General features: G+C 43.2%; 1 protein-coding gene across 7 annotated transcripts in view; it reads right to left on the bottom strand.

Moving 5' to 3' along the window:
• ARHGEF10 (Rho guanine nucleotide exchange factor 10) overlaps positions 1–16,936 on the bottom strand; it is a 190,385-nt gene that overhangs the window by 104,487 nt on the left and 68,962 nt on the right. For all 7 annotated transcript variants that reach the window (XM_075923594.2, XM_006137773.5, XM_006137774.5 and 4 more), the window contains 5 exons: positions 16,592–16,771; positions 14,371–14,487; positions 11,620–11,712; positions 9,347–9,517; positions 5,911–6,056 (listed from right to left, as the gene is read on the bottom strand). In XM_075923594.2, the coding sequence (XP_075779709.1) occupies positions 5,911–6,056; positions 9,347–9,517; positions 11,620–11,712; positions 14,371–14,487; positions 16,592–16,771 (707 nt within the window). The remainder of the gene's footprint in view (positions 1–5,910; positions 6,057–9,346; positions 9,518–11,619; positions 11,713–14,370; positions 14,488–16,591; positions 16,772–16,936) is intronic.

Below are 16,936 nucleotides of genomic sequence, written 5' to 3'. Positions count from 1 at the left end.
GCACTGGGCCCTGGGAACACTAGCAGAGGAGGCCTGTGCAGCCCCTGGGCTGGACTAGTACTATATAATTTAGAAATGTGCATCTGTCAGTCTAGCTGTCTGTTCATGAGTCCATTTGTTCAAGAACGCCTCCTAAATAGAAAGAGCTAGGAGCACCACATTTGGTATGCAGCTTCCTCTTATCATAACTTAAAGCAAGGTCAGGATTTAGTTGTGCCAAGACAACAGGACGTGCCTGGAATTTGTTTTTTCTCATAAAATGGAAAGGGGGGTAGGTAAGGTAGGAGAAAAGTTAAATTGTAGAATGACCACAGGGGGCAGCAATGGGCCAAAAATGGAAATTGGGACAGCTATAACGCCATTGGGCCAGCAGAGGGCAGGGGTGAAGAAAGGGTCAGCTATCAACTATATATTTCAGAAACTTTGTCTGTGTGTCTGTGTGTCTATCCCCCAGCTGGGAGACATGCAGCCCTCTCATGGCTTTGCCTGCTGCAGTGGTCATGAACAGGCGCTTCCCAGTTGGCCCCAAGCTGCTGCAGTGAGAGAGGGCTGGGGCTGTCCTCTCTCCCTCAGACAGCCTGCATACTTAACCATGCATTCCCAGCTCCATCCCCAAACAATGATTTAAATGAAAAAAACCAAAACGTATTAGAGTTAAGGATCCAAGCAATGCCAGGTAAATAGTGCATAAATACACTGAAGTCTGGTGATAGTAAAACTGCTTCACAGTGCCATTAAATGAAAACCTAGATTGTTTTAAAGTACTGGAATGTGTAAACTGCAATTCTGTTTAGTCTGAAGTTATTCTCAGGAATAAACCAATACTCTCCTATCAATGAATTCCACCTTTTATAGGGATTCCCCTCACAATTGGGGTAATCCTCAAGTTGCTTTTTTTTTTTTATTAAAGGACAACATATTTTCCATATCCTGGTCCAGATTCTGCTTTCTGCTTCCATAAATAGTAGGAAGAAAACACAGCAATATGCATGGGGTGTGTTTGAGCAAAAGGAGATTATCCTTGTCTCCTCTCACCTGCTGAATCCCATCAACAGATGTGCCAAAAAAATCATGGATGGGAGAGATTTGGCTAGAGGGGCAGAAAGCGGATTCTATCTGCACTGTAGTTCCTTTGCAAATCAGGAAAGAGGATGATCTACAAAACCTATAGATCTCTCCAGATTTGCTGGAGGTCAGGGCCATCTGTCCAGAAGTCCTGCACCTCATGATTGACTAACTTGTCAGCACAGGTCCAACAAAATCTTGCTTGCTTATTTTTTGTAAGATTGGCAATCTCACCCTCCGCCGCAGTGGAATGAGATGAAGAAACTTATTGAGTGTTATTTCTCTGTGAGCTTGATTATGCATAAAGTTATGCACATGCAATGAAATTAGGACTGAAATGTACAAGAAGAATAAACCTGTTCTTCAAAGGCAAACTAATCCTTCTAGTCAGGTGCTATCAACATTAATTGGCACCATCTGTCAAGTGATTATTTTTTGGAAATGGAACAGATCGATCTGCATTTTAACAGATGACAAAATGGAAACTATTTTCATCACAAGACTCCATGTCTCCATCCTCACAGTAGGAAGGTATTTTATCTAAGAGTAACCCTTAGGAAAACACATTACAAATTCACACTCTTTCACTTAAGACGACAAAGGAATCAGCTCTTTAACATTGGGAATTGGGGGATCCTGTATTGTGATTTTGGTTAGCAATGTTTCTTGGAGCTGGTGGTGAGAATTTCATCTTGAATGAAGTCTAGTTTAGTGTTAGCCACTAGAAAGCATTTTATCTTTATTTCTGATGTAACTGTTTCTGACTTCAATGCCTTATACTTGTACTCACTTAAAATCTCTCTCTCTGTAGTTAAAAAACCTGTGTTATTTTTAAATCAAAACTAAACCAGTTGTGTTTAAACTGAACTGTCTGGGTAACTCCAATAAAAAAACAAACAGTTAAATATTGATTCCTTACAAGGGCAATGAACCTCTAATATCTGAACTGTCCACTGTCTGCTGGACAATGCAGAACACATAGGGAAAAAATTAGAAATGGAAGAGTGTGTTGGGGTCACCCTGCAAGTTGGGGTCACACCCTAGAGTGTGACTGAAATATTGCTGGCTAGCTGCACACACAGTTACTTAGCATGATCTGCATGCTGTTTGGTTATTTGTCTGGGGCTCAGGTTGGTAGCTGCAGCAACAAATCGTAGTGACCCAACGAAGGTTACAGCGCAAATGGTAACACAATCTCTCAACAGTCAGGACTGAACCCCAGAATGTGACATACCCATTTTCCTTTGGTTCATTCATTTGGTCAGATCTCTATAACTGTAATTACAGAGTACAAGAGAGACATTAAAAGAAATGTTTGATTGAAGGCAAGCACAGTTGAAGCATAGAATTTAGAAATGGCCAAATAACAGATCAAGGAAAGAAGTTACTGAGAACAGCCTCACAGTTCTGATGTTAGGTGTGCAGCTAACTAAGGGCAGTCACGCTTTTGTTGGAATCAAGAGACTTATTTGTTGTAGCTAGACCTCAAGAAGACTGTGTGTGTCTCTTTCACCAACAGAAGTTGGTCCAACAAAAGATATTACCTCTCCTAGATTCTCTCTCTATATCAGTATGTAAGGCAAATTAGAAGATAGAAAAAGATATAATAAAATATAAGCTCTATCTCAGCCAGAACATATGGACTGGATGCAGGAATCATAAACAGAATTCTATGGCTAGTGTTTTGTAGGAGGTCAAACTAAATTATTCTAATGATCCTTTCTAGTTTTAAAATGTCTCCAGATCTGGACACCTCAAACCTGTAGAATGGTATGGATCCTGATCAGAATGCACAGCTTGCAGCTGGATCTATCTTTAAGGAATGCGGAAGGAGGTGGAAAACTCTATTGTTGGCATGAGTAAAGCCTTTACAAACACTTTATTATGGAAAAGGCGTGGGTGGGGAACGTCTGAGAACAAGTTCTATTCTGAACTGCTAGAGGAAAAAATAACCCTGTACATTTCAAGAAGACATCTTTTTCTGTGGTAACAAATCACCACAGTATTTGTGTACCAAATCAGACAACTTAGCAGGGTCCTAAGTGTCTATCCCACAGGAAAAGGAGTGTTGTTTGTGATTAATGTAACAGTCACCTTAATAGCAAACCCAAAACTGCCTCAAAATTAAGAAAACATTTTTCTCTCAGTGAATCATAAGAAAGGTGTGACTGAGGAGCTGAATAAAAGGGAAAGAACAACAATCACAATTTCTGGTTTATAGCATAATAGCTTGTGAATGTCTGAAGAGCAAGGTGTTATTAAAGGTCACTTTTCACTTGTTTATATCATTTAAGATAGCACTAGTAAGATTAAAATAAGCAAAATAGGTAAGAAATACTTTATGGTACAGGCAGTCCTCGACTTACGCGGATCCGACTTATGTCGGATCCGCACTTACGAACGGGACTTTCTCGCCCCGGAGCTCACAGGCAGCGGTCAGCCACCTCGACCTCAGGGGCGAGAAAAGCTGCTCCCGGTGCCCCTGGTCTGCTGGGGACCGTCTCCAGCAGACCAGGGGCATCGGGAGCAAAGCCGCAGCCCCGGCGGGTTTGCTCGCGGTGCCCCTGGTCTGCTGGAGACGGTCCCCAGCAGACCAGGGGCACCGCGAGCAAACCTGCAGCAGCGGCGGGTTCCCGCACTTCTGAGGCTTTGCCACAGCAAAGCCTCAGAAGCGGGAGAAAGAAAGAATTTAGAAAAGATTTAGAAAGAAAGAAAGAAAGAAAGAAAGAAAGAAAGAAAGAAAGAAAGAAAGAAAGAAAGAAAGAAAGAAAGAAAGAAAGAAAGAAAGAAAGAAAGAAAGAAAGAAAGAAAGAAAGAAAGAAAGAAAGAAAGAAAGAAAGGGTCCGTCTGTATATTCTCTGTCAGCATACACCCATACAAAAAGGGAAAAAATTACAATACAACCAATATATTAAAATGTGTGAGACCTTTGCACACATGAAATTGATAGGCTAAGTACATGTTATATCCAGCAACAAAACATAAAGCACTATGCAAATGATATCTTTTTCTAAGCATCACAATTTTAATCCTTTAGTTTTAGGCTTCAATGGTAAAAATGTGGCACAGATCATGTTAATGGGAGGCTTGTTATTGACTCCAATGATGCAACATTTCTTTCACTTTTTTAAATTTTTAAGCCGTAAACCCAAATTATAGTTGTGTGCGCGCACAAATGCACATAGGGAATCAACACCAGACTGAGCTCATATAAACTCACTTTCACCCATCACTTAAAGCAGGGACAGGCAAAATACAGAATGTGGGCCAAGCTGTCGGATCCAGCATGTGGCCCAGTGGGCGCATCAGCCAGGCTCCCCACATACCCACTTCTCTCATAGCCCCCACTCCCAGCACAATCTTCTAGTTCCCATTGGCCGATTCTGACCAATGGAAGCTGCCAGTTTGAAGTACCTCTTTCCTCTTCCCCCACAGGCCTGCAGTGTTCAGAGCAGCACACATGGCCCCTGCAGATGGCTGCTCTGAGCACATGTGGGGGACAGGACAGGCAGGGAACGCGGCTGAGAGACCTGCTGGGATGCTAGCTGGGGGATGCCCAGGGAAGCACCTCCAAGCCTCAGCCTGCCTCTGGCACCCCAGTTTCTCCTTCCCCCAACCCTCTGTCCCCCTGAACCTCTACCACACATAACCCAAAACTCTGTCCCACTTCGGCACTCCTACCCCACGGATCCCAAACCCTCTGCATCCCTGTTCCTGCACCTATCCCCCCTCCCAGACCCTGCACTCCCTCTTGCACCTGTTCTCCACGTCCGAATCCTCTCCTTCACCCACACCCTCTCCCAGACCCTCTACCCTAACTCACAGCCCAAACTCATGCACCCTCCCTGTACCCTTTCCGCAGATCACAATCCCCTCCCAGACCCTGCACTCCCTCCTATACCCCCGCTCCAGGTCAGGATTCTCTCCTGCACTCATATCCCCTTCCAGATCTTGCACCCCCTCCTGCACCACAGACTCTTGCACCAGATCACAACCCCCTCCTACATCCAAACTCCCTGCCAGATCCCACACCCCATACTGCTCCCCAGTTCCATACCCCAAGCTCCCTTCTGCACCCAACCTCCATTTCAGACCCCACACCTCCTCCCCACACCTGCACCCAACCTCCATTTCAGACCCCACACCTTCCATTAATATCATGGAAAAGTGCAGCCCTTGACCACGTACCAAATTCTTGGACTGCCGCCCTGCCCCCCGCCATCAAAAATGATTACTCATCCCGATCTAAAGGCATGTCTGCACTACCCGCCAGATCAACCAGCAGTAATCAATCCAGCGAGGATCAATTTATTGCATCTAGTACAGGTGCGACAAATTAATCGTTGAGCGTTCTCCTGTCGACTCTGTTACTTCACCAGAACAAGAAGCAGAGGCAGACTTGATGAGAGAGTGTCTGCCATCAACTCTCTATAGTGAAGACACTGAGGTAAGTAGATCTAAGTACATTGACATAAGCTACATTATTCACATACCTGATGCTGCGTGACTTAGACTGATGGACCATGGTAGTGTAGATCAGGACTAAGTCAAGATCAAGGCTCAGATTTTCAGAGTAGAGGAGTTAGTGCACTAAGACACTCTGTCATCAAATCTTCACTACAGGCCAACTCGCACCAATAACTGAATGTATTGATTCTATCTGTGTACTTTTTTCTAGGGGTTATCTTAGTTCTTTCTAATGCAATCAGGAGATAAGAATTATAACAAAAGTACTGGCACATTTACAATTGCAATGTATAGAAACTAGTATCTATGGTTAAAGTCCATTCATCCTTTGGTCAAGTTTCCAAGTGATAAGTTCAAACAGTGTGAAGTGAGCCTTACCGTGAGCTCACTGTTGCACACATCAATACATCATTCAGCATGAAGAGTCGTCGTTCTTTGGTTTTGACAATTTCTCCTTTCTCGCTGTAAACTGTTTCTATCATATCATCCGTACGTATTAGGTATCTGTTTCCACTGCTAAGTAACTGGAGTTTTAAAATGATCAACATATTAATAACATAGACATCACCCACTGCAAGAATAGAAGCAAATCTGATAGGATGCTTTATTCTATTCTGTTTTAAAAGTGTTTATAGATGGATTTAAGGACATGGATTCATTGTCTCAAACTCTTAAAGCCTGATTCCCATTTACATGAAGTCCCCTTTTCACCACTCTGGCAGAAAATGGGAACTGGGTACTTGCTCAATTCCTTGCTCTTTACTCCTCCCTTCTAGTCACATTTGCTCACCCCAAGGGGCAAGAAGGAACAGGAGGAGGCAGGGTAATGGCTAGTCTCACTGCCTCCACTAGGCTACAGAGCTGACTAGCAGTTGAGGAAAGCACCAATACACATGCTCCCACTGAATATCACAAAGCTGTAATGTACAATAGCACAATGTCACTTGGAACTCCCACTGAGGTGGTATTTCTCCGCATAGCCCTGCTCTCCCCTGTCCCCAAAGCATGCAATTTATCTCTGGGTTTAACTCTTTTAACTACATATTGATGATCATCATGTTGCTGTTTAGAAAAGCTACAGTGCAGTATACAAGATATATACATAGGCCAGGTCTACACTAAGGGAGAAAGTCGACCTAAAATACGCAACTCCAGCTATGTGAGTAGCGTATCCGTGGCGACTATACTTTGGGAGGTCAGATGGAAAAAATTCTCCATCAACATCCCTTAGTCCTCAAACCTGGTGGAGTACTGGAGTCAATGGAATACTGGAGTCAATTTAGTGGGTCCTTATTAGACCCGCTAAATCAAACCCCAAGAGATCAATCTCCATAGTGAGTAAAGACATGCCCATAGGAGGAAAGGTTTAAAAACGTAGGTTAATCCTTTACCTCCGCAGTATCTGGAACCAATGGTCCAGACGCAGCCCTGCCAATGCTGTCAGGACACAACTCAATTTTTAACCACCTGGCTATATAGGTAAATAAAATACATCCATGCTTATCCCAATATTCTGATAAATGTACTACAGGCAGTCCCCGGGTTACGTACAAGATAGGGACTGTAGGTTTGTTCTTAAGTTGAATCTGTATGTAAGTCGGAACTGGCGTCCAGATTCAGACACTGCTGAAACTGACCGCCAGTTCTGACTTACATACAGAATCAACTTAAGAACCCCAGGCGTCCCCAAGTCAGCTGCTGCTGAAACTGATCAGCAGCTGATTCCAGGAAGCTCGGGGCAGAGCAACTCTGCCTGGGGCTTCCTGTAGTCAGCGCTGGTCAGTTTCAGTAGAAGCTGACTTGGGGACGCCTGGGGCAGAGCAGCTGGGGTGCTGCTGGGTTGCTCCAGTAGCGCCGCTCCTCAGCACTACTGGAGCAACCCAGCAGCACCCCATCTGCTCTGCCCCAGGTGTCCTGATTCAGCCGCTGCTGAAACTGACCAGCAGCGGCTGAATCAGGACCTGGGGCAGAGCAGCTGGGGTGCTGCCGGGTTGGTCCAGTAGTGCCCAGAGCGGGCGCTGCAGGACCAATCGGCAGTGCCCCAGCTGCTCTGCCCCAGAGTCCAAAACAAAAGCCTGGTCTGCTGGGGGGGGGGGAGCACACTAGCTGCGCTCCCCCCCCCCAGCAGACCAGGGACACGGGGAGCAGAGCCGCAGCGGCAGCGGGGTGCCGCGCCTCTGAGGCTTTGCTCTGGCAAAGCCTCAGAGGCGAGGGATCCCGCCGCGGCTGCGGCTTCAGTCTGGGAGCCTGTGGTCTGCTGGGGACGGTCCCCAGCAGACCACAGGCTCCCGGACTGAAGCCGCAGCCGCGGGGGGGTCCCGCGCCTCTGAGGCTTTGCCAGAGCAAAGCCTCAGAGGCGCGGGGAACCGCCGCTGCTGCCGCTTCAATCTGGGTGCCTGTGGTCTGCTGGGGACGGTCCCCAGCAGACCACAGGAACCCAGATTGAAGCAGCAGCAGCGGCGGTTCCCCGCGCCTCTGAGGCTTTGCTCTGGCAAAGCCTCAGAAGCGCGGGAACCCGCCCGGTGCCCCTGGTCTGCTGGAGACGGTCTCCAGCAGACCAGGGGCACCGGAGCAGCTTACGAACGGGGCTTTCTCACCCCAACTTCCGGGGTGAGAAAGCCCCGTTCGTAAGTGTGGATCCGACATAAGTCGGATCCGCGTAAGTCGGGGACTGCCTGTACTTTAAAAAAAAGTCTTAATTATGCAAAAGGCATAGAAATGCATATGCTTTGGGGGACTATTTCCCCTCCAGAAAACTGAGATGACTTTCTACACTACTTGAGAAAAATATGAGGTGCAGTCCACATTTTTATCTTCAGAATAGATCTAGGTGCTCACCAACCTATAGAGATGTACTAAAGAGAATAAATCTGAATAAGCAGTAATTTAGGTATGTGAGGCCACATTTTCCAGAAAGAACAGAGGCATCTATGATGCACAGTAACAGAGGCATCATACAGTAATTCATAGGCGATAGAGTTATTAGCCAATTCACAGGGGCGAACATAGGGCAGGGCAAACGGGGCGGCCGCCCCGGGCCCCGCGCTTAAAAAAGCCCTGCGCATGCGCTGTAGCGCCACCGCGCATGCGCATGGCGTCAAGGCGCATGCGCCAAGGCAAAGGGGGGGGGCCCGCGGAGTTATGCTGCCTGGGCCCCACAAAACAGTCATCTGCCCCTGCCAATTCATATACAAATATAACAAAAGCCAAAATGGTTGTTCCGGTCTCTGTTCCTTTTAACTATATCTCACCATTCTCATTAAGCTATTTCTGTGTTACCATCCAAATAATTCAATAGTACAGGCAGACACTTAAAATAAGAAAGCTATTGGATGCATCTGTCAGTACATCTGAAACTGCTTTGCCTGACTGAAATATTATAGGGAAGAACCAAGTCTTTACATTCTTTTCACTGCCTATAGGGCAAAATCGTGGATCCTGGCATGAAGGTAGATTAATATGTTCTTGCACAGAGGGTCTATGTGAAGGTATGAAGTGGGATAAGGAATTAGCATTCTCCCTTTATCTGGTCATAGAACACCAGTGAGCTGCAAGTACTTCTGCTAGGCTGTAGCATTTGACACACAATCCTGTACCCACAGCAGCTGGTGGTTTTGGCCAGTGGGCCTATATTTTCATGGTGGTATCTTACATTTTCCAACCATTCTGTCTTCCAAATCTGCCTGTGCTTTAAATAGAACAACCACACAAAGGAATGCAGACTGGGTTGCCACTCAACTAGCTACCCAAAAGAAGGTGATATGAAATCAGCAATGTATTAGCTCCCACAGCATAAATGTTCTTCTGTCCCAACCTTGTTCAAATAACGTTCATTCATGGCTTTTGCGATTTGCTTTATTTCACAGCGCTGATCTGCATCTCTTTTCCTTTCATTTAATTTCTCTGCCAACGTTTCAAGTTCTGTAAGAGCCATCTGTAGTGGCAGCCTGTCAGGATGTCCTTTTATAGTATTTTTCAACATATCCTAAAAAAAAGGAGCACAGATATAATTTATGAGGTATAAGTTAAAGACAGTACATAGTATTGTAAACTTCTGTCTAAAGTTAAGGCATTGCTGCTTGAAACTGAAAATTACTTAAGAATAAGCTCAATGCCATTAATTACTAATGACACAATAGAGCATGTTGGAATCTTCAGCTAATTGGATCATTGATTGGCTGAGTATTCTAAAGGCTCTTTAAAAATATCTTGACCTGAAAAATAAACAGCTTATTTTCAGAAAGTATGTAAGGAAAAGGGAGTTTAAACTGAAGAAAAGTACAAAAGACACAAACGACATTAAAGAAACGACATTGAAAATTAACATGCATTTAAATATGCAAATACCTGTATCCAATGACCCTGAGAAAATTTCCCAACCTTTAATTTAACGTAATGTCACACTAAAAATATCTCTCATCATTATCATTATTATTTATTAAATGCTAATAATGTGCTCAGTACTGTAGGAAATACAACAGAAGAAATAGTGCCTGCTCCTTGGATCTTGAAATAATTTATAAATATTTCCATATTTGAGGCACAAACTGAAACCATTTGAACATGATGTTTCCATTTGCCAACAATTATCTGGCATGCCTGTGTACACACTATTATTTCTTATCAAATTGCCCATTTCCTCTGCTGCATTTGTAATGCTACCCTGTCTACACACTTGTGAACTACTTCCCTCAGCTATCCTTAGTCTTCATTCAACCCTTGCACATAGTATACCATCCCCAAATCAGTCTTCTTCCATGACACACAGAAGCAATTAACCAACTGATAATGACTTGTGGGACAGAATTGGAGCTGCTCTGTAATAATTTAATAATACTGCATGTTGACTCAGTTATTGGGATGATCAATGTACAATTATGTTTGCTAAGGGATTGTAAGGAGAAACAAAGAGGAAGAAAACAGGAAGTCTGAGGTTATGCCACTTCCCTGAAATCACCTAAGGCTTGTTAAGAGACAGTGCCAGGCTACCAAAAAGGCTGGGAGTCAAAAAGATCGAAAGAATTCCAGTAGTCAACGAAGAAATACCTTCTCAAAAAGCTTTGAGGTGTTCACAGGATACAGGCAAGTACAAAGGCATCTGCTGTGAAGATGCTATGCCTGTGTATAGTGCCATCAGAAGATGACAAACATTTGGGTGAGACAGATATGCTGTGGATGATTATTTTAAAATACTTTTAGTCTAAATTCTTTGTTCCTGGAGCAAAATAAACAACACTCTCGACAAGGTTGTCTGATCGGTTGTTACATTCTCCACAGTACGATTGTCCCTTATCTGAAAGTAGTATTCTGCTCTTTAAAATGAGAACAGCTACATATAAATATATGAGATAATTGGTTTTGAATCAGGGATACCTAAAGAAATATTTATTGACCCACAGAAATAAAGTACCATGCTCTAGCAACATTTTCCCACAGTCGATCCATTAAATAGGTCAAATAGCCAAATTATGAATTTCTAGAGTTGAACAATATTTTTCAGATAATTTTTTTTGCTTACAAATAGAATTTAAGATTGACCCAAAATACTGGAGAATGTGTGTCAGCTTTCCCAAACTGTCAAGGTTAAAAAAACAAAAACTAAAAGGAAAGAATCTCCTCCCCGCCTCCCCCCCCCCCCACTTCTCCCCAAAAAAAGGAAGCCAAAAAGTTTCATTTTAACATTTTCAAAACAAATTCTGATTTGAAATGACTTTTTATTCTGATTTTTCATCTCACTTTTATTTTAACAATTTAAATATAAAAAATCCCGAAAAACATTTTGGATTGAAGAAGTTTTGTTAAGGCGATTCAAGGTGATTTTTTCTAAAACTTTTTTGTCTTTCTGAAAAGTTACCAACAAAAAAAATTACTTCCAAGCTGACTTGAAGCAAACAAAGAAAGGTACTTTCAAAGATTTTATTACAAATTTTTCACTTATTTGATCCCAAAACTCTACAACAGTTCTCATGTAAATATATTACTGCCGTACAACATAGATACCACAAAATCAACAAAAAGGATGAATAGTAAGAACGAATAAAAAAAGGGGCATTTATTAGCTAAGCCTCATTGGTGAACATTATTTACCTGAAGCAGAAGAATGAACTGGGGAAAGCGCTGTATGGGTTTCATCATTAAACCATAGAGTGTAATTCTATCAGGGCTCAACTCCTGGCATTGCTGAAATGAGAAAGTCACTGAATTTGCTTGTGTTAGTAGATTTCTATCATTACCTTTCAGAAAATGAACATTTTCTGCCAAGATTTCTTTTTGCCAACATTTGTTTATATCAACAACATTGTACCAGGAATACAACAAAGATTTCACAGCCTAATTTAGAAGTATTAGTTAGGCTTCTGAGGGCTACGACTACACAGTCATGCGTAACTTGATATAAGCTACTCAATTTGAACTATGCTAATTACATAGCTTATTTCAAGATAGCTTATTTTGAAATTTGGCTCTGTCTATACAGTGCCAAAATTTAGAAACAGAGCACTATTCTGGTCTCTTCCTTATTCCTCATGCAGTGAGGTTTACAGGAAGTTGGAATAAGACAACCATTATTTCGAATTTATTTCAAAATAACAGGCATGTTGTTAAGATATGCACAACGCCATTTTGGGATAACGGATCTTATCTCAAAATAGTGCCACTGCACAAACATACTCCGAGACAAATCTTACTGTGAAAAATTGCCATGCTGGAAAATGTAAAGAAAGAAAACTTCTTCCTCAAAAACTAGAGAAGGGTCAAATCCCAACAATATAAAAGTAGTGGAAATGGGAAACTAAATTCTGTGTGAAATGAACACATCTCTACTTGAATAAACTTAAAAAATTATTGGTCCCATAGCACCTTAGAGACTAACAAAAATATAGATAGTATCATGAGGTTTTGAGGGCACAACCCACTTCTTCAGATGAAATGTCTCTAATTGGTTAGACAACGGATTTAAGCGTGCGCTAATTTTAAGCATTCAAGTATTCCCATTGACTTGTTCTATGCCTTACATTAACTATGTGAGTATGTGCTTTATTGGGTCAGGATCTTCTACTGTAGTTGCTCTGTGTTGTGGGTGCTGGGGTAAAACCCTACCAAATGATGCAATTCTACATTTGTATATTTATTAATGTGTGTTGGTATTTTAAAAGAGAACATCTAGGAAAAATCCTTGTAATTTTAAGGCTATGAAAACACAATGCAAACACAATGCAAAGTCCATAGTTACCGGTATATAACATCAAAGTTCCCCACAGGAAAGGACTAAAAAGAGATTTATCATTTTGTTTGTTCTCTACAAATTCAGGAGGAGAACTTTGGAATATTTTAGGAAGATACTTAATTACAGCTTGACGACAAATAAAGGTTTTTTTTCAAAATGCTGATATTTTTGAACAGTGTGTAGTTGGTCCAAAGCCAGGGGAAAAATCATAAGAACATAAGAATAGCCATACTGTATCAGACCATGTAGCCTAGTATCCTGTCTTTTTGCAGTGGACAATGCCAGATGCTTCAGGGGAAATGAACAGAACATCACCAAATAATCCATCCCCTGTCACCCATTGTCAGCTTCTGGCAAATATTTATTTGCATTTGGAAATGCTAATATATGTTGAGCAGCTCAAGTGCTGCTGACATTGGTGCACATCACTACAATACTAACCTGCAACTATTCATGTGACTCCCTTGCTCTCACTCTCTAAAACCCTCAATTTTGCCTGAACAGATTATGGTCCTGAGTCTGCTGTCCTAACTCAGGTAAACATCCCATGTCAACAGGGAAACATGCATGTCAACAGGGCAGAGTTGGGCAGAAGTAAACACACATGCATAGCTGACAGAGAGAAGCAGGGAGAGATCAGGGTCTTGGAAGAGATGTCTCATATGCACAGTGCCTTCCGTGTTTCCTTTTTGCGCAAAACCTCTCTCTTGCACGAGAGCCATTCTTCCCCATTTTTTCAGGAAAAACGGCTCTCACGCAATAGGGGAGTTTTGCGCAAAAAGAAGCCGTCTAACACAGCTCCTTTTTGCGCAAAAATGGCCCCATATTAATTATGCAAATGAAGCATGGCAATATGCTAATCTGTGCATCATTTGCATAGGCTTTTGTGCAAGAAGGAAGCAGTATAGACGTAGCCCAAGTGTCCGGCTTTTATATATTTTGACTATTAAGTCACATAGTTAACTTCTGATGCATGCAACAGGGAAAGAGAATCTCATGAACTGATGTCTAAGAGAAGGGAAAAGTAGCCTTTTTAAATAAGGGGCTGTTGAGATTATTGAGTAAATTCTGATGCACTGATGATTATGAGGCGATAACAATCACTAATAAAAATGGAACGATTCCAAAAGCAAGTTTGTATTGAGACAATGATGTCCTCATATACAGGCATGTTAGCCTCTGCTATTATTTTTAATGGATGCCGCAGTTACAAAAACAAGACTACGGTAGCTCTGCATAGACCCTGTGGCATTTGGTAAAGTGGTCCACAATATGCCTCTTGGGGTTTTTTTATTTTTAAACAAATACATTAAAGATGTGCAAAGTTTATCTTTGTGTATCCCCTGTACAGGTGGTCAGATTTAACATTTAAAAGCAGAATGGGATGTGTGCTAAATCCCTAATCAAACACTCGATATTTAACATCCCTAATCTGCACAAAATACCCCTTGGAGCTAAAATCATGTTATCCTTCTTCTCTACTAGAACTGTGGGTGAATTTTGTTCCCTTTAAATTTCATCAGAATGTACATATCATATGGCCAAATTTTTCCCTAAAGTATCTTGTGCTATCCCAGTTTTTTCAGCTTTCTTTCAAGCCAAAGTGCACTCACCTTCAAAAAATCTAAAAAGGCAGGTTTCGTGGCACATGTTTTCTTGAGAATCCCCACTGCTGTGCTGAAGTTATTTACATACTCACTGTATGCATCTAGTACCATGGATTTAGAAAACTGAAATACAGACAAGATAAACCTCGGTCATCAACAGGAAATCCAGCTCAAGACAGGTCCCTTTTTATTTCTGACAGCTAAATACCTGGTACTGTGAGGACCTGAGTGTTCCGCTCAGGAGCTGCTAAATACCTTCAACTTCTATTGAGACGATATGTGGGACCAACCAGTTAACGCATGATAATCTACAACTTGTAAATGCACTGAATGCAGAGTTAAGGTTGTACATTTGCAAAACTTGTGAATTATAAAAGTAAAGTTTAGTAGTCACTTCAGCTCAGTCTCTTTAAACATATGGGACCAGATTCTGGTCACCTGCCAGTACAAAGGGGAAGCACAGCTGGCCAGAAAGGCAAGTGGTAGATTCCTCTATTGTACCAGGGTGTCTTAGAGCACTATGTATTACTGCAGTCACCTCTCCTATATACAGGAGGGGACATGTAGGGAGACTGGACTGCAGGCAAGAGGAGTGGAGCTACCATGCACTGAACTCCAACTGGTGGAATAGTCTCTTAGGCAGTCCCATAGGCTGCACCAGAAGTTGGTTCAGCACCTTGTTGGGCTAAGGATAGAGGAACTACTTTCCTGCCTATCTACACCCCCTTTTCTGCTCCAAGCTTGACTCTGACAGACAGGCCATGGCGGGGTGGGCAATAATTTTTAATTGAAGGCCACGCCAAGATTTTGGAAAGTGGTCAAGGGCCACACTTCTATATGGGAGGTGGGGGGAGCAGAATCTAGAACGGAGGTTGGGTGCAGAAGGGAGCTAGGGATAAGGGTGCAGGAGAGCGTCTGAGGTCTTAGAGGGAGTTTAGGTGAAGAAAAGAGTTGTGACCTGGGGTAGGGGTTTCGGATGCTGAGTCTGGGAGGGAGTAGGGGTGCAAGGGTGAATTTTTTTTTCCTGGGAGAGGCTGTAGCAGGGGGTTCAGGGTCTGGGAGGGAATTGTGACCTGGGCTCATGTGCAGAGAATTTGGGTGGTGACCTAGGGCAGGAGGGGATGGTGACCTGGGGCAGAGAGTTAGGAAGTGGCAGGAGCTGAGGTGCCAGAGACAGGCTCTAGCCGGGAGTCACTTACCTTAGGCAGTTACCAGCCAGCGTTCAACAGGGTCTCTGAAGCAGGCTCCCTCCTGCAACAGCCCCAAGCACATGGGTTCCTTCTGTGTGACACTCAAGGCTGCGTGTCCCTGGGAGGGGGCAAGAGACTTCGCATGCGCTCCCCCATCCCCAGGACAATCATTGCAGAAGGGAGCGGAGACTGGGGGTGAGGGAGCATGTGACCTTTCTTGCCCCCCACCATGGTCACACGGCACTTAGAGAAAACCCTAATGGGAGGGGTGGCGAGGAGATTTCATGCATCCCTCTGCCCCCAGTATAATCTTTGCAGCTGGGGTGAAGGAGTGCACAAAGTCTCTTGACCCCACCAAAGTCACACCCTGCCTTGAGGGAACCACGAGTTGTTCTGAACAGCTGACAGTTCCCTCTATGCACTACCTGCTCCTGGCAGGGTGAGAGGAAAGAGGGAGGAGACTTTGCACACTTCCCTGCCCCCAGACCAACCATCACAGTGGGGCACAGGGAGTGTGTGAACTCCCTTGTCCCCACCTCCCCTGCCAGGGCAGGTCACGGGCTAAATAAAATGACTTGGCGAGCCATATCCATCCCACGGGCTGTATTGTGCCCACCCCAGGCCACGGTCTGCAGTATTTTTAGCTATAGGCAAATCTTCAAAGTGCTACTTGATGCTCCCTGTTCTTCAGAGGTGTGAAGCACCTGCAGCTCAGGTTGCTTTAGGTGGATTTGTGCACGACCAACATTTCTGTAAACAAAGCCCCTTATTAGATACCTAAATGGAAATTTAGGTGACTAACAAGAGACACACACATTTGAAAATGTTGGCCAAAGCTGTTTCACTTGCAGCCAACCAAATGGAAGTATTGGTGTCAGTGTAGTTGTCCTAACGGATACATGTGCTATTACAGCAATCACCAGCAGTAGGGAACATAGGAAACTAAGAGGGCATCCATATTAGACGGGGAATTACATAGATTTTTTTTTTTAAATGTTGAATATTTTTCAGACCTCTGTTCATAAATATTTACTTACTGAAGCGACAAAGACATCACCAATCATTTCAACAGAATCCCACTCAGAGACACGGCTGGCCAATGCTATCTGAAACATTGAATGGCACTGAAGAATCTCCTTAATACGATAAAAGACCATTTTGAGTTTTCTTTCACTCAGCAGCTTTGGTTCCATTTCTGAGAGAGGCTTCTCATATTGCTGAATAAAGAAAACAGATTCATTCAAACAACCTGAAAAGGAATTAGAGTTTTACATCACAAAGTAAAACCTAATCCAAATCCCACCTTATAGTCAAAAGATAACATATTCGGTCTGATGGCCCTCTAATAGCACGCATGTGAGTCACAGTATAATCAATGAATA

Source organism: Pelodiscus sinensis, chromosome 3 (assembly GCF_052426305.1).
Source record: "Pelodiscus sinensis isolate ZL-2025 chromosome 3, ASM5242630v1, whole genome shotgun sequence".
Taxonomy (NCBI): Eukaryota; Metazoa; Chordata; order Testudines; family Trionychidae; genus Pelodiscus; species Pelodiscus sinensis.
This window is presented reverse-complemented; position numbering and strand designations above follow the sequence as displayed.